Source organism: Cibotium barometz, chromosome 14 (assembly GCF_041138505.1).
Source record: "Cibotium barometz isolate CiBa-2024 chromosome 14, ASM4113850v1, whole genome shotgun sequence".
Classification (NCBI taxonomy): domain Eukaryota; kingdom Viridiplantae; phylum Streptophyta; class Polypodiopsida; order Cyatheales; family Cibotiaceae; genus Cibotium; species Cibotium barometz.
Genome location: NC_141059.1, coordinates 36,854,080 through 36,870,046, shown reverse-complemented (window position 1 = coordinate 36,870,046; position 15,967 = coordinate 36,854,080). Strand labels below are relative to the sequence as shown.

General features: G+C 39.2%; 1 protein-coding gene across 2 annotated transcripts; it reads right to left on the bottom strand.

The window, feature by feature from the left end:
* Positions 1 to 7,251: 7,251 nt before the first annotated feature.
* On the bottom strand, positions 7,252 to 9,052 carry LOC147631974 (uncharacterized). 2 transcript variants are annotated; one of them, XM_086808512.1, is made up of 5 exons: positions 8,716 to 9,052; positions 8,531 to 8,612; positions 8,016 to 8,092; positions 7,873 to 7,932; positions 7,252 to 7,725 (listed from the first exon to the last, which is right to left on the bottom strand). In XM_086808512.1, the coding sequence occupies exons 1-5, from the start codon at positions 8,857 to 8,859 to the stop codon at positions 7,414 to 7,416; spliced, it is 675 nt and encodes a 224-aa protein (XP_086664638.1). In that variant the 5' UTR covers positions 8,860 to 9,052; the 3' UTR covers positions 7,252 to 7,413. The 2 variants fall into 2 exon arrangements, with proteins under 2 accessions (XP_086664638.1, XP_086664639.1); XM_086808513.1 differs by having other exon boundaries at positions 8,722 to 9,052.
* Between the last annotated feature and the right edge of the window lie 6,915 nt (positions 9,053 to 15,967).

Sequence of the window (15,967 nt, the reverse complement as noted above, 5' to 3'; positions counted from 1 at the left end):
TTATGCATTCCTTAAAGCTATTCTTCTCGTATTTTTGCTTTCTCAAATAAATGTGCATTCTAGTGGTTAAGTTTTAAGTTACGTTCTTTAGAGAGAACCAATATAAATGCCTCTCTTTGCATGTTGTTTCCATACAAAGATGTGGTATCTTTTTCTTTTATATCAAAACCTCTCGGTAAAAATACATGAGTTCTAGTCTTAAAACATAGTTTTGTACTAGGTTTGCAAAATTTTCAAAGTAGCAATAACTCCTATATCTGGTGTCCGAATATAGCCATTCAGCCACTCAAATCAAAGGGAAAAGGCCATTTGAAAACATTGAGGGGGTTAAATTTTATAAATCTCATCATTTATAAAAAACAAAATATTTTTTTTTACTTTTTTTAATAAAAACATAAACCTTTTATTAGTGATACTTTATGTAAAATTTATCTCACAAATCACTATTATAATCATAATTTCTCTCTTATTCATGTGGTTTTTCAATACAAAATATTTGTGTTGTTTTATTCTTTATTTTTGAATGATATTTTCTTTGAGGATTATTCAACACAATAAAACCTTATAAAAATTCTAATTTTTAAATTTAAACTACTTAAATAAGATGCAATTTCTTTTTGTTACATTCTTTATCTTTTTTAGAATACGGTATATCTAATTATTATGTTCGTGAATTTTAAACATCCATCCTAAGCATGAATTTTACATATTCGCGTGGTGGTTGAAATTAAAAAAGCAATTACACAAAACTCTCTATTTTTAGGTTGGGATTTCTTGCTCCATGGGGTTGGATTGTGCAATTTTCAATGGTATTTATCCTACACCGACCTGGCTTTGAGGCTATAGGCTTGTTTTAGTGTAGAGAGGAAACTTGGTTATGTAGTGAAGAAGCTTCTAGAGTAAGCTCATATGGAAAGTGGGACTCTTGCTTACACCGTCTATGCTTGCTATTTGGTGTTTTGAGGAAAACTTAAAGACATGCTTTGATTGTTGTTGGGCTGTTGCTTGGTTGTGGTGGTCAACTTGGATAAACATTGACATTAAATGTTTAAAACATTGTGGCATCCGATATAGTTTGACCGCTTCATGATGAGGAGGGAGCGAACGACATTGCAATTCCTAGTCGTAGTCCCGCTCCTTCACCAGAGCTTTGCCCAAAGATAAGGTGGTTTAATGCCCTTTTCATAAAGCTCAAGGGACTGTGGACAGCTCCTATTTCTAGGAGTTCTTTTGTTTCTTCACTCACATTTGTGTTTAATTGGCTCATCTCATCCCAAATCTCCTCGCTTAAGGTGGATTTGAATGAGTTTTTTCTTCTTAATTGTTGTGGAGCTCTCTATTAAGTGCTAGTCATTTACTGGGACTTAAAGGTTGGGTGGGTTCGATAAAGTGTCGTTCGATGTGCTATAGCCGACTATACTTTCGTTTATAATAATTAGTCCAAATTGGATTCACATCAAAGGTATCTAGGACTCCTGAAGCAAGTCTAAACACGTTTGTTCTACTCAAGGTACCAAAAAAGGTTTTTTTTAATATAGTTTTTGAACTTTTTTTTAAACTACGCTCACATCTCTAGGTTCATGCCTCTAGGCTAATGTGTGTTACATCTCTTGACTCATGCCTCCACACTCATGTCTCTAGGCTCATGTGTGTTGACTCACGTTTGTATGCTTACACCTTTTTTTGTATAAACTAAGCTCACGTATTTTATTTTTATGAAATAGGCCTAACTGTGGCACATACTTCGGAGCTATCATCCAAACCGGTCATGACATCATTGCCCTTGGCAACTGATCATGCACGAATAAGTCATCCACTTAACAAGTTAAGGCTCATCAAAGCTCTATCCATTGGGGTGATTGTCATTCTATTGGGACAATCCTTGAAGGCTTGTTCAAATCCACACTTGCAACATGTGCCTCCGTATGGAATGACATTGAGATTTGGCACTGCATTCGAGGATGGAGTTAGCGAACTATTGCAATGGTGGCTCTATGAGGGCATATTGTTAAGATCTCTCGCTATTTGTTGCACAATGTGGCTTTAAACAAAGAGGTATAGTCTATGGCTAGAGGTTTCTCTGGATATCCATATGAATCATATTTCTCATGTGCTCATAGCTCTCATGTTTTGACTCTCTGAGTCTGTTGGGGCAAAGTCACCGATTACTGTTGTATTGGTGTGGTTCCAAAGAGGAACCGGTTGGGGTGGTATTATTGGAGGTGGGTATGGCATTAGTAGTGGTGGTATGTACATACCTCTCTTGGTATGGCATTAGTGGTGGTATGTACATACCTCTCTTGGTATAGGGTTCTGATGAATGGGTGTTGGATTATGCATCGATTGAGAGACATACCTCTCTTGGTATAGTGTTCTCATGAATGGGTGCTAGATTATGCATCTATTGAGAAGCATTTGGTATGGGCAATAGGACTAGTGGTTGCTTTGGTGCCGCTAGGTTGTCGTGCCCTATTCCAACAATGAGCTGTGTCATGGTTCCTATGGCACATAAGCAAAAAATTATTATTATCTAGGCCTTAGCATTGGCAACTCCTTGTATGATATCAGAGCAACAAACTAGAGTCCAAACCATATCTCTCTGTGGGAATAAGTTGGGGGTTGTGCTTGAGATGTTGGGTAGGGTGGCCCTTTGGGACTGGCCCTACCCCATTATTGGCCTAAATGATTGAGAAGATTATCTACCAAGTCATCTAGGTCCATGTCCTTAACTAGGACTCTGGCTGGTGCTAGTTGGACACCCTTAGCTATTGAGGCTTTGCATGATGCGTCCCCTATCTCTTAGTTTGGGTGGATGACTTCTACATCCTTTTCTTGCATGCTATCTACTACCAGGTCTATTGTCTCGTGGTGTTAGCTCACACAGAATGAAGAGAGATGGAGTCACACACACACACACACACACACACATAATGCTAAAAAATAAGAACATAAGGGTGAAGAGTGTAAAGGAGAGAGATGAAGCTCTCTACAAGAAACTATAAATGAGCAAGAAACCCTAAATTGTAAGTGAGGCTACTTATATACTAGCTAAACCTAAGGTGCTCATTCACACTTGGATGGCCATGGGAAAAAAAACCAGTGTGGGACAAAAGTGACCATGGCCTAAGGGTATGACTTCACAATGTAGTACTACCAAATATCTAGCAAAACTTCATATAGAACAAATGTGAGGTTTATAGAGATTACAAATCGGTCTCTGAAAGGGAAGAGGCCCAAAGCTTTGTGGAAGGCCTCAAATGTTTCATGTGATGATAAGGCCCAAAGCTTTGTGGAAGGCCTCAAATGTTTCATGTGATGATAAGGCTTTAGTGAAAAGATCTGCCACGTTATCATGTATGTTGCAGTAGATCATGTTAATCTCCTACATGGATTTTGTCTCTAGCACAGTGGTAATGCACTTCAATGTACTTGGTCCTGGCATGAAAGATAGGATGCTATGTAATTGCCATTACAAATTACAATTTGACTATCAGTGGGAATAGCAATAGGGGTGTCTGAAGGGACACGGATCCTCCATCAATCTTCTCAACCATACACAGTAAACTATCATAGTGAATAATGCTCTGTATTCAGCTTCACATGACGATGTTGCCATAGTTGGTTGTTTCTTGCTTAGCCAAGATATGCATGAATTGCCGAGAAAGAAACAGTTTTTAGATGTGCACTATCATGTATCATAATTGACTACCCAATCGGAATCACTAAAGGCCTACAGTTCTAAATCACTCCACTTGGTGTAGAACAATTCATTGAGTTCCCCTGCAAGCATCTAGAGATACTTTTAAGTTCTTTGTTGCTTTAGTGCCTACATGAACTTTGAAAGTTGTGACACACCATACTAGATGACTAGCCATGGGTTGCACAAATAGATTAGGCATTCAATAGCTTAATCATAAGTGGTTATATCGAATGGTTCACCGGCATCTTGTAGACTAAGTTTTACACTAGGTTCCATTGGTGTGAAATTTGGTTTGTAACTTTCCATATTGAACCTCTTGAGAGCAGTGCTTTGATGTACTTTGACTGCTATACCATCATTTTGATATATAAACTGCTTAATAAATATACCATTATCTTCATGTATAAACTGGATACCTAAATAGTAGTGCAAAAGACCAAGATCTAACATCTCAAAATTTGAGGCAAGGCAGAGAAGATTGAAATCGGTGCCTATCAAGCATGTCATCTACATAGAGAATGACAATAAGAAAATCTTGCTTGTCCTTTACATTTTTCACATAAAGTGCTTTTTGTAGGAGTATTTTTAAATCCCTATCCAATCAAATAGGCATAAATATTTTGATACCAAATAGGCATGAATCTTTTGTTTTGAGACAAGCTATAGGAGCTTTTTTAAAACCATATGAAGCTTTATTAATCTTGCATACTTATTGTTCTTAACTAGGTTAGGCAAATCTAGTTGGTTGACTCACATAAACTTCTTCCTGGTAAGTCACCATTCAAGAATGTTGTTTTGATGTCCAATTAGTACACTTTTCATCCATGATAGGCTCCCATATAGCAATAACAAATCATCCTTCAAAATTATTGGAGAATTAAGTTATCCAATAATTGCACACCAACCCTGTCATAGGACCAATTCCTAAATTTTCATGTCCCAGGTAGGCTTATTTCATACAAGGAAAGTGCATGAATCGAGTTCATATAAAAACGATGTGAACATACACATACATGAACCTAGACACATGAACTTGCATACATGAGCCTGGACATGTGAGCCAAGAGACATGAGCCTAGACATGTCATCCTAGAGACATGAACCTAGAAACGTGAGACAAGACAAGTGGTCTTGTAGATGTGAGCCTATAGACGTGAGTTTAAAGGCACAAACCCAGAGACATGAACCTTGACACATAAGCCTAGAAAAAAAAATCAACTTAAAAAAAACCTTACTTGAAATCATTTTCAGACTTGTATCAAAACACCACAAACCTTTGATGCAAACCCGATCTGGACTTATTGTTGTCCAATCGGCAATTCTTCATCTCTAATCATCGATTAAAGTCTCCAATCGTCCAATTGAAGACTCCAATCGACGATCTAAATGGTAATTTCTAGCAGCTTGGCAAAGTGTTCCAACAGCTATTTTGCATTTTTCTTTCTCAAATTCTCAAGAAGTCAAGTATGTCCAACAACTCGTCAAATAATTTGTTTGGTATTCTTTCTAAAGATGATAAATTAGATGGGTCAAGTTACTCCCTATGGATTTTTATGGTTAGAAATATCCTTATTTTGCAAAGGGCTTATAGGGTCATGTCAATGTGGTGAGATGAGCCTCACCTGGCAAAATTTATCTTGTTCTCTCCTCAAATGGGTTAGGGCTAATAGATCTAGCATCAAGATTGTCAAATTATCGCTATTGGATGAAAGAAGATGGGATTCACATGATTCTCAAGCTTTAGCATTTATTGCCTTGTCAGTTAAAAGATCTATTGTTCTGCACATTCACTCTTATAAAACATCTATGCTTACTTGGAACACTCTAGAACTTATCTATGAAATTAAAAATGATGCAAGGATTACCTTTCTCATAAGGTAACTTGATAATGAAAATATGCAAGAAAAGAGATCCATGAATGAACATTTAATAAAATTATAGGACTTGAGAGCCTGAAAAGCACATGAGTAACATCACTCTTAACTCGTTGCCTGAATCTTATCTGGGTTTCAATACTTACCTTCATCTTTCTTTGGGAGGCATTACAGCCCCTCTTACCTATCATGAGTACATGAGTAACATCACTCTTAACTCATTGCATGAAACTTATCTGGGTTTCAATACTTACCTTCATCTTTCTTTGGGAGCTTGTTAGCTTACTGTTATAGGAGGAATAATCTAGAAAGAATGTTTTTGAGAGTTCTAGTAGCAACCAAGGATAAGGACAAGAAATTTAAATAAAATTTTAATTTTAATAAAACTTTTGAGACTAAGGGTGCTTCCAAACAACCAAAGAAGGTGACTTATTGGTATTGCACAAGAAGTCCGGCCATGCAATTGAAAATTGCTTCAAATTTCAAAATAAGGAGGGGGAAAAAAAAAGAAATCCAACAATTCTGTTTCATCAAGGTTTAAACAAAGATGACTCTTCTAATGTCATTATCCATTAAGACTTCTCACTAATGGCTATTTACAATTATAATCCTAAACAAGATACACGTCTCAGTGCAACTGTTTGCTAAACTAGCGACAGTCTAGAAAAAAACTAAAATGCCCCAACCTCTATTACTAATCTTAAGCATGAGCACTAAATCCATAGACTTTCCTTGTTTAACATGGTAAGGCCACTTCATATATTTCAACTAGATAGGTGCCCATTCAAGAAAGATTACAAAACATCTACTACAAGAATAGGTCAAGTCGACAAAACCATGTTAACCTATAGAGTGGTTAACAAACTAGTTCAAGGATAGCATGTTAGACAATGTTTCAAACACCCTTCTTTGATAGAAGGGTGCTCTTTGATCATGCATCTTAGAATGAGAAGCATCTAAAATGTTGTCGTATCCCTTACGACTCACTTTACTACTTGAGAAGATTAGTGGTATGGAAGAAGGTTACAACCCATCATATATTTAATCTTCAAGAACGCACTAGCATTTGTTGGGTTCATCACTACTACTTTGGCTTGTTTCTACACAAGTCATGACAAAAGACCTATCAAATAAGGGCAAAGCCCTAGGATTCCGACACCTATATTTATTAAACGAGAATATTCTATGGTTAACAAGGTAGATGATGATGCAAGTATATCACCTTAATCTCATCTCCCTCTCTCTCTCTCTCTCTCTCTCTCTCTTTTAGCTTTCAATTTAAGCATACAATCACCACCTTATTACTTCTATTAACTTTTTGGAAGTGGATGGTACAAGGATCCATGCCAATATCTACATCAAGTACACATCAAGACGATCGATTGGCTGATGGATCAAAGGAGTGTGTATGCATGTTCTAAACGTGTGTGTGTGTGTGTGTGTGTGTGTGTTAGAGAGAGAGAGAGAGAGAGAGAGAGAGAGAGAGTGTGTGTGTGTGTGTGACAATTCTTTTGATTATAACGTGTAGTAATAAGGCCAAAGGTACATTTGTGCCTCTTCTATAATAAGCCTATAAGAGCTGCCTCTAACCTTGGTAAATGATACCAATTTTTTCTAGTTCATTGCTCTAATCATACTCTACACATAAACCTACAGTGTCTTAAAGGCAATCTTGGATAGCCCAAACCAAAACGATGTTAATCCAGGAGAATAAATCTTATAAGACACTACCATGACAAATACCATATATACATTTCTTTTGTGTGTGGAGATGCTCAGTCCTACTAAGCAGCTGCAGACATTATGTTCAATAAATACAACTGATTGCCAGTAAGGTGATCACCAAACCCGCAAGTTCTCTTGCGAAATGTTGCTCTTCTTCTTAGTGACATTGGCATCGCTGTTGTCAAAAGAATCAGTGAAATATATGTGAGATTCATGAGGAAAGCCACCATTTTTTATGCCAGTCACTGGATCATCAGAAAAAGGTGAAGACCCTTCATTCTCCCAACTCCTCTTATTGTTGAATTGTGTAGTGTTTGCAGAGTAAGTATTTGGACAACTAAAGGCAGCTGTTTGATTTTCCATACTGAAAATGTCCACAAAAAGTTGCTGGAGTTCTTCAAAACTGTTTCCTTTTCCATCTTTCTTCTGCTAGCAATACCACAATAAAGAACCTTACTTGCCATTAGCATATTATGAGGATTTAAAAATAGTGGGGGAAAAGAGAGAAAGAAGGCCCGTGCAGGGGTGGGGATGTAAATACAAAGTCCTTTAAAAGGCTGGACCACTACTCACCTCTGTTGCTTGCACCTCAGCCATCAAGCCTGACAATTCATTCATGAAGCAACTCAAGCCCTGCCATTCACATCAAAGCAAGCTTGAAGAAAACATGGAGCTTGGCTATTAAATTGTACATGTGATATCAATTTGAAAATCACCTCTATGTCTTCATCATCGTCGTTCGGATCATAGAGCCCATAGTCGTACAACACCTTCTTCCGAGCATCAGAGAGCACTGAAAGGAGCACACATTACAAGCGACATAAGGAAGAAAGTGCCAATTTATAACATAGACTTAAGGTATACTGCTTAATACCAGATAAACTAAGCATTTGACATGGCATCAATTGCATATGCATGAATATCGTAGACTATTTGAGTGACATGGCCTCACAATGCACAGCATCATCATAATCATCAGAGGTAAGCACACAACTATGACATCCTTCTTCACGGCATCATATATAGTCTCAGCAAACAGGCTCAAAATGTAAACTTACCCCATTTATTTGTTTAGAAATATTATGGATCCCATAATGATGCTCATACTTTCTTATGGAAATTCTTTAACATAGTCATCATCATTGGTGGTAAGCACATAACTCTTCAGGGCATCATCATGGGGGCAAGCACATAACTATGATCATATGCTGAGTGAAAAAGGGATTAAAACCTGTGTAGGCTTCTTGGATCTCTTGGAACCTGAGCTTCGCGTCCGTTGGATCCTCGTTGCTACATTTATCAGGATGCCATTTCTGGGGAATGAAAAACCCACACTCACCGTGAGAAGATAGGGGGCCTTTCCTCAAGTGAGCAAAGAAGCATCTTTTGAAAAAGCAAAAAGCAAGAGGGATCGACCTTTACCATGGCCAGTTTTCGGTAGGCATTACGGATGGCGCAACGGGAGGCGTTGCTGGGAAGCCCTAGGATGGGGTAATAACCCCTCAGATGCTCCTGATCAGAAGCTGCCATAGCCAAGGGTATTGGCGTTGGATCTGTCATTATGAACTGCCCTTAGGGTGTAAGCGGTGGGTGTGGGTGTGGTGGGTGTGGGTGTGCTGCTGATCGGATCAAAGAGAGGAAAAATCGAAGTCATGACGAAGACCACCGAAGAAGCAACAGAAAAGGTTTGCGGAAACGAAGCTGAGAAGAGCGCCAAAGAAAACTCTCGAAAGGTTGGTGGCGGACAGCTGGTTTTTGTACCCCCGTCAAACATGCAATTGAAGCCCTTTTAACCTTACCTTATTTTTATTTTTTAAACATAAAAGTTGAAGCCACCTAAACATTTTTTTTAAATAAAAAATAAAAAAGTTTATCTCCAAGATTCCTCAGAAGCTCCTATTACAAGTGGCCTTTTTGCCCCTTACCTGGTTGTTCACACATGCCCACTCGCATTGAGGCCCTCCAATACTACACCCCCCCCCCCCAAATCTAACATCCAGAAGCCTAGATTGCTATTTAAATGGCCCAAGAAGCTCCTATTACAAGTGGCCTTTTGCCCCTTACCCGGTTGTTCACACATGCCCACTCGCATTGAGGCCCTCCAATACTTCTTCCCCCCCGCCCCCCCTCCCTCCGTAGCCGCGGTGCCAATCTAACAACCAAAAGCCGAGATAGCTATTTAAATGGCCCATTCATTTGCAAAGCTACAAAGTCGACCACATATTATTTTGTGTTGACACCTCCCTTTGTAATCAACAGTGTCACCATGGTTGATGGGGCAAATTCACTTCTTTTGGACAGCTATGAGCTAGAATTGAGAAAACACCATTCTCAATTAAAGTGTTATGAATCTTTTTGTTATACTCACAATATAATCTACTCATGAACAAATTCACATGATTGGGTTGAAAGTGCAGGAGGTTAAGTTGCATGTCAAAAAAGTAGTTCTACTTCCAACAATCTAAATGGACCCAAATCACCCATAAGAGTTTAGTGAAAGTATCTAAAAGACCTCATTTTTATTGTGCACATGGAGTTTTGTTTTCAATGTTTAACCTGACCTTTTGTTGCCTCAATGAAATTGATTCCCTTCTTCCACTTCTATCTTGTCTCAATTTTGTCCAAGGGATCTTTTTAGTCCTATCATCATTTAAATATCTTAAATGCAATTATCTTTTGGAAGATGACTCACGATGTAAGAAAATATAAAGCGGCCTTACCTTGAGCTTAATGCCAAATAGGAAAAGTTTAAGAACTTCGTATATATACTTGCTTAAGACTAGTAATAATTTTTAAGTTTGGCCAGCCTAGTGTGAAAACTAGTCACTAGTAATATGAGTCATTTTTAACACTAATACAAATGCATTCCCTTGCAATAGAGCTTCCCTTTTTTCCTACTCTTGCTTGCATGTATGCTATTGAATCTTGCTTGCTTGATGGATGCATGCTAGATCGGTTTCCGCACTCCGACCATGCAAGATCTGAAAGTCTCATTTTGCAATTACCTTCTGTGGACTAACGATCTTTTCTCCTTCCGGAAGAAGTATATGAGAGGCGACATCCACAACTTGCCCTCGGCTTTAAGATTCATGGATCACAATATCCCCTCCAGCGCCAATACGGCCTTCTTCTCCGGTAAGCTTGAAGCATGCAACAGTACCTTTCAACAGACCATGGATCAGGTGTGGAACATGATCCAGGAGGAACTACGCCACTGTGTGGAGTTGATAGAGCAGATAAGGAGTTCTACCATTTGCAACCCAGCAGCTTGACCTCCTCGCCTACCTTGACATGGTCGCCTTGATTCTACATGGAAACCTTCTCTGGAGCACCACGTGCATGCGCTACAATGGTGACAAGCCACTTTCTTGGAAGACAACGAACTCCATCAACCTTGTCCCTGATAGCACACTACTTAACTATGATCTAAATCTCATGCGCAATGTATAGCCCTATGTTGAAACCCAATAAGTTATGTTTTATTATAGCTTTAGGCTAAATTAAAAGACTGTAATGGCCTCTGGATGACTCTTTTTTTATGCACATAATCTCTATGTGTGGTGAATGGCAAAATTCATGCGTGCAGTGGTGGAGGCAAAGAACAAGGTCACTAGTGCAGGTTGTGCACTACTGGAAGCAACGGGTCTAAACAACTTCTAAACAGGAGGATATCACCAAGGAGGCTATCTGTAACTACCAATAGAGCGGGCAATACACTCTGATTGGTGGGCCACTAAATAGAGCTATCACTCTAGAACATAAGAAGCTATTTGAAGCTTCCCAAGGAGGAGACGGGAGGATATGGAGGATGAGACATTCTAGAACTACTTGTTGGAGTAGTCGGCCAAAGCTCCAAGAATACCTCCAAGGCCAACACCCACCCCACGGGGTTGAACCCTACTCAAAAGAAGAACACCACTTAGGCGAAGATAGCGCCAATCGCACTATAGCAGAGGGAACCACATTCATGACAAAATTGCGAGATGGGTTTTGGCGAGACAATATTTTGCAAGCTGGTATATGCTTGAGAATCCCCAACTACCTCATGCACAAGATGTCTTGGTGTATAAACGCAAGTAGGTACTCTCTCTCTCTCTCTCTCTCTCTCTCTCTCTCTCTCTCTCTCTCTCACACACACACACACACTCACACACACACACACATCATCATCATCAAAACTAGGTGCACTCCATGCTTTGAAGCTTGCAAAATAAGATTGTTTTTTTAAATTCTTTTACCATGTTTTGTGTGAGTGCTTGGGTAGCAAGCATATTTGAAATGCTTGAATGAACATGAATTTGAAAGCATACTTGGAAGCAATGCTAGACTAACATCCGCAATGGATGAGCTTGAAGCCTGTTCTTATGTTTGATGTGGGGATTCAAAATAACCTCACAAATTAGAAAATTACAAATTCATTTACCACATTTAAAAATTTGTTTTGTATCATGAATCAATACATAGGACTAATGGCCGCCTTCAACACTGAAGGTGTTTTGGTCCACTTTCGATATCGAAAGTGCTATTTGGGAAATGGGGGAAGGGCACATTCTCCTATGTTTTTAAAATTTTAAGGAGGACTATGCCAACTCCCCGCCATAGTTTATGTATGTTTTTTTTTACTTCACTCACACAAACGAGCACGAAAATCCTATGACTTGATGAATGATGTGTAACTCAGGTTCAAATGTGGTAATGAATTTGGAATTATCTACACTTTGAGATCTTTGTCGATGTCCATTGATTCCTCATAGGCTTGATGTTCATGCTAGTTTGAGCTCTATAAGCTATTCATATAAACTTGAGAAAGACACGCATACGAAAAGGACGTGCTGTAGAAATGGTATGGGTTGCAGTGTCCATCTTCATTCAAGTGCTTCAAGATGTTTATACATGAATGAAAAGACACACGTTCTTTCAGAGTACACTGACAACGCACATGTGCAAGCAATCAAGAGGATAAGGCTACCCAAGCATTCTAGTTGTTCATGCATTTCATATTTTCTCATACATTGCCTAAATTGATAGTGGAGAGAGTACCCCAACCCATGTTGGAGAAAGAGCGAGAATGAAAAAATCCAAAGAGCTTGTGAGGAAAGTATAGGCTAAACTTGAGCAAAAAGGTGGAGTACAAACCACTGATCCCACATGAGAAGATCCTTAACCCCATTCTAGAGCCAATCTTAGAACCAATGAGGGAACTTCAGGGCCTGCCAAAGGCCTCGACTGAAACCATCACCATCCTTAAGAGGTCGCAAAAGAGCCAATTTCAGAGCCTTTGCCTCTGGAACTAATCCGACCAGATTTTGCATTGTTAGATGCAATGAAGGAGAAGTTGGTGGGAGGTAAAAGATGCCTTCCATAGGTCATCATAGTCACCACAATATTTTCTTCGATGTGATAGGCGACAACTTCATTTCAACCCCATCAAAGGACCGCTTCCTACACAAGGATCAATGCACATCACCTACATATTAGCAGGTCCAAGCCCACCTTCGAGTGAGAGCTAAGTGAGTGTGAATATCTCACGAGGGACATAGAAGGCCTCACATCCTTCTTATCCTTGGAAGTTCAAGTCCTGATAAGTTCTCTTTTACACGGAAGAGGAGTTATCTGACTAGATCAATGTGAATTTAAGAGCCCAAATAGTTTAATCGAAACTTGAAGAGGAGGAGGATGAGCTGCTCCATAGTGAGCGCTCTCCTTCTATACCCAAGACAAAAGGACAATTGAAAGTGCCCATGAACAAGCTGGGACACTACTTTGAAAGCAATGACATGAACACCATGCGTTACCAACAGTTTATAAAGGAACAACGGTCTCCATAATCTTGGATGGTCGTGCTAAATAGCTCTCACCCATCTCTCACAAATGACACAAAACCAGGGTTCAAGGCAGCAAAGTCTATGCTTAGGGCTTAGCCCCTCACCATGAAACCTATTAATTTTCTCTTCTTACGAATAAAAATAGCCCGCTCACTCACAAGAACAAAGGAACACAAGAGATATCATCATCCTCACTATCTCCTTCTTCTTCCATAATTCAAGAACAAGAAAGCACAAGAAAGGAGAGCAAGATTTGTGCCAACCAAGAGAGAAAGAAAGAAGAAGAAGCATGCACATAAAGTAGTCGTGCTTGCATAACCTCCTCAACCAATTCCCCTCTTTTCCTTTTCTTGATGTTATTAAAATTTGAGTACATCATTTGGCCTAAGGTCCAAAGACCTTTCATTTTTTGCAACTAAAGAATGTTGAAAAGAGTGATTGGCCCAAAGGGCTTAGCAAGGAAAGAAGTTTTTTTTTAAATAATTAGATTTTTGAAAGATTGTCTTAAACCTTATCCTATAGGCAATGTGGACGGGTGCAACATATATTCCACAGTAGGAGTGGGAGAGTATTAAAATCATTTATTGGATGAGCTTTATTGTAAAAATGCAATGTACTAATATTAACATGGCAAATATAGTGGGTCCGCACAAATTTTAAAAGCCATAGTCAAATAATATTTAGGTGTGAGTTTTCTCAACTTTTGGAAGGTTGGAGGATACTTTTTAGTTTTTTTAGTTGCAAAAAATGAAAGGTCTTTGGACCTTAGGCCAAAAGATGTACTCAATTTTTAATAATATCACAAAAAGGAAAAGAGGGGAGTTGGCTAAGGAGGTTATGCAGGACTCCTTTATGTGCATGCTTCTTCTTCTTTTTCTCTCTCTTGGTTGGCTCAACTCTTGCTTTCTCTCTTCTTGTGCTTTCTTGTTCTTGAAGTATGGAAGAAGAAGGAGATAGTGAGGATGGTGAGGATGATGAAGTCTCTTGTGTGACCAAGTTTTTTGTAAGTGAGTGGGCTGGTTTTCTTGGTAAGAAGAGAAACTTTGCAGGTTTCATGGTGAGGGGCTAAGCCTTAAGCATAGATTTTGCTACCTTGAACCCTGGTTTTGGGTTTATTTTGAGTGATGGGGGTGAGAGCTATTCATTTTGGTTTCATTGCTGAGACAAGGCTAGCCATGGAAACTACAAAGAAAGGGGGGAAAAGCTTTAAAGATTCACTTGTTGCAAGTTTCAAGAGGGAAGATCAAACCTTCTCTTCCCACTAGCGGTACAACCTTTGATGGATGACCTTGCCTCTACCCTCTTCTATCTTGCAGCACTACTCGAGAAATCTTTTTAACAGATTTGTAACAGGCTCTCAACTCACCCTGCAATCCTTTGTTTCCCTCTTGGCATCTAGATCTTTGTAACAGGGTCTCAACTCACCTTGCAAGCCTTCGTTTCCCTCTTATCATCTAGATCTTTGAACATCACATCACTTCTTCTTGAACCTTACAAGTGAATATTTGAAGCTTTTCTCCCTTTCTTTGTAGCTTTCATGGCTAGCCTTGTCCCGACAATGGAACCGAAATGAATAGTTCTCACCCATCACTCCACTTAAAGTACACACAAAACTAGGGTTCAAGGTAGCAAAGTCTATGCTTAAGGCTTAGCCGCTCACCGCCCACTCACTCACAAAAAACTTGGGCACACAAGAGATGTCATCATCCTCACCATCATCACTATCTCCTTCTTCCATTGATAATACAAAATAAGAAAGCACAAGAAGAGAGAAAGCAAGAGTTGTGCCAACCAAGAGAGAGAAAAAGAAGAAGAAGCATGCATATAAAGGAGTCTTAACCTCTTCAACCAACTCCCCTCTTTTCCTTTTCTTGATATTATTGAAAATTGAGTACATCTTTTGGCCTAAGGTCCAATACCTTTCATTTTTTGCAACTAAAGAAACTAAAAAGTATCCTCCAACCTTCTAAAAGTTGAGAAAACTCACACCCAAATATTATTTGACCATGGCTTTTAAATTTGTGTGGACCCGCTATATTTTCCATCTCAATTTACATTGCATTTTTACATAAAACTCATCAAATAAATGATTTTCATAGCCAAAATGCTATTAAAAAAAGTGAACACGAGCTTGCATAAAACCATTTACATTGCTTTTCGTTAAAGACCTTAACGATTAAGGCTTATATAGATTAAACCTTACCTTTAAATTCTCATTGGGAGGCCGTTAATGATCTGCAGAGCAAAGAAACTCTACAGACATCTGGCTAGGCTGAATCTATGCAAGAGAGGTACCATGTGATCTACAACAGAAGCTTAGGCAGTCGAAAACCTTCTTCTCTTCCCACACTGTGTAGCGGCGGGGCCAGCCCACCATGGATCTGTTAATAGGCCACCTTGGGCTTTTGACCTGCAACTTCTCCCTCTTTTCATTTCCAAGCCTGCCTTTTCAAGAAGAGCCTACCATGGTCCTCATCAACATATTCTTCTCTTGTTTGTAGAGATGCAATCATCGGTTATGATTCGAAACTCTCTACTTCTTCTCCCTATTGCGTGCTGCTTTCTCTCTACTTCCCTGGCCCTGGTGGTACATCCTTTCATGACCTTGCCTCTACACCTCTTCTATCTTGCACCACTACTCGAGCAATCTCTTAACAGGTTTGTAACAGGCTCTCAACTCACCCTGCAAGCCTGCCTTCGTTTCCCTCTTAGCATCTAGATCTCACATCACTGCTTCTTGATCTTCCCTCTTGAAACTTGCAACAAGTGAATCTTTAGAGCTTTTTCCCCCTTTCTTTGTAGTTTCCATGGCTAGCCTTGTCCCAGCAATGAAACCAAAATGA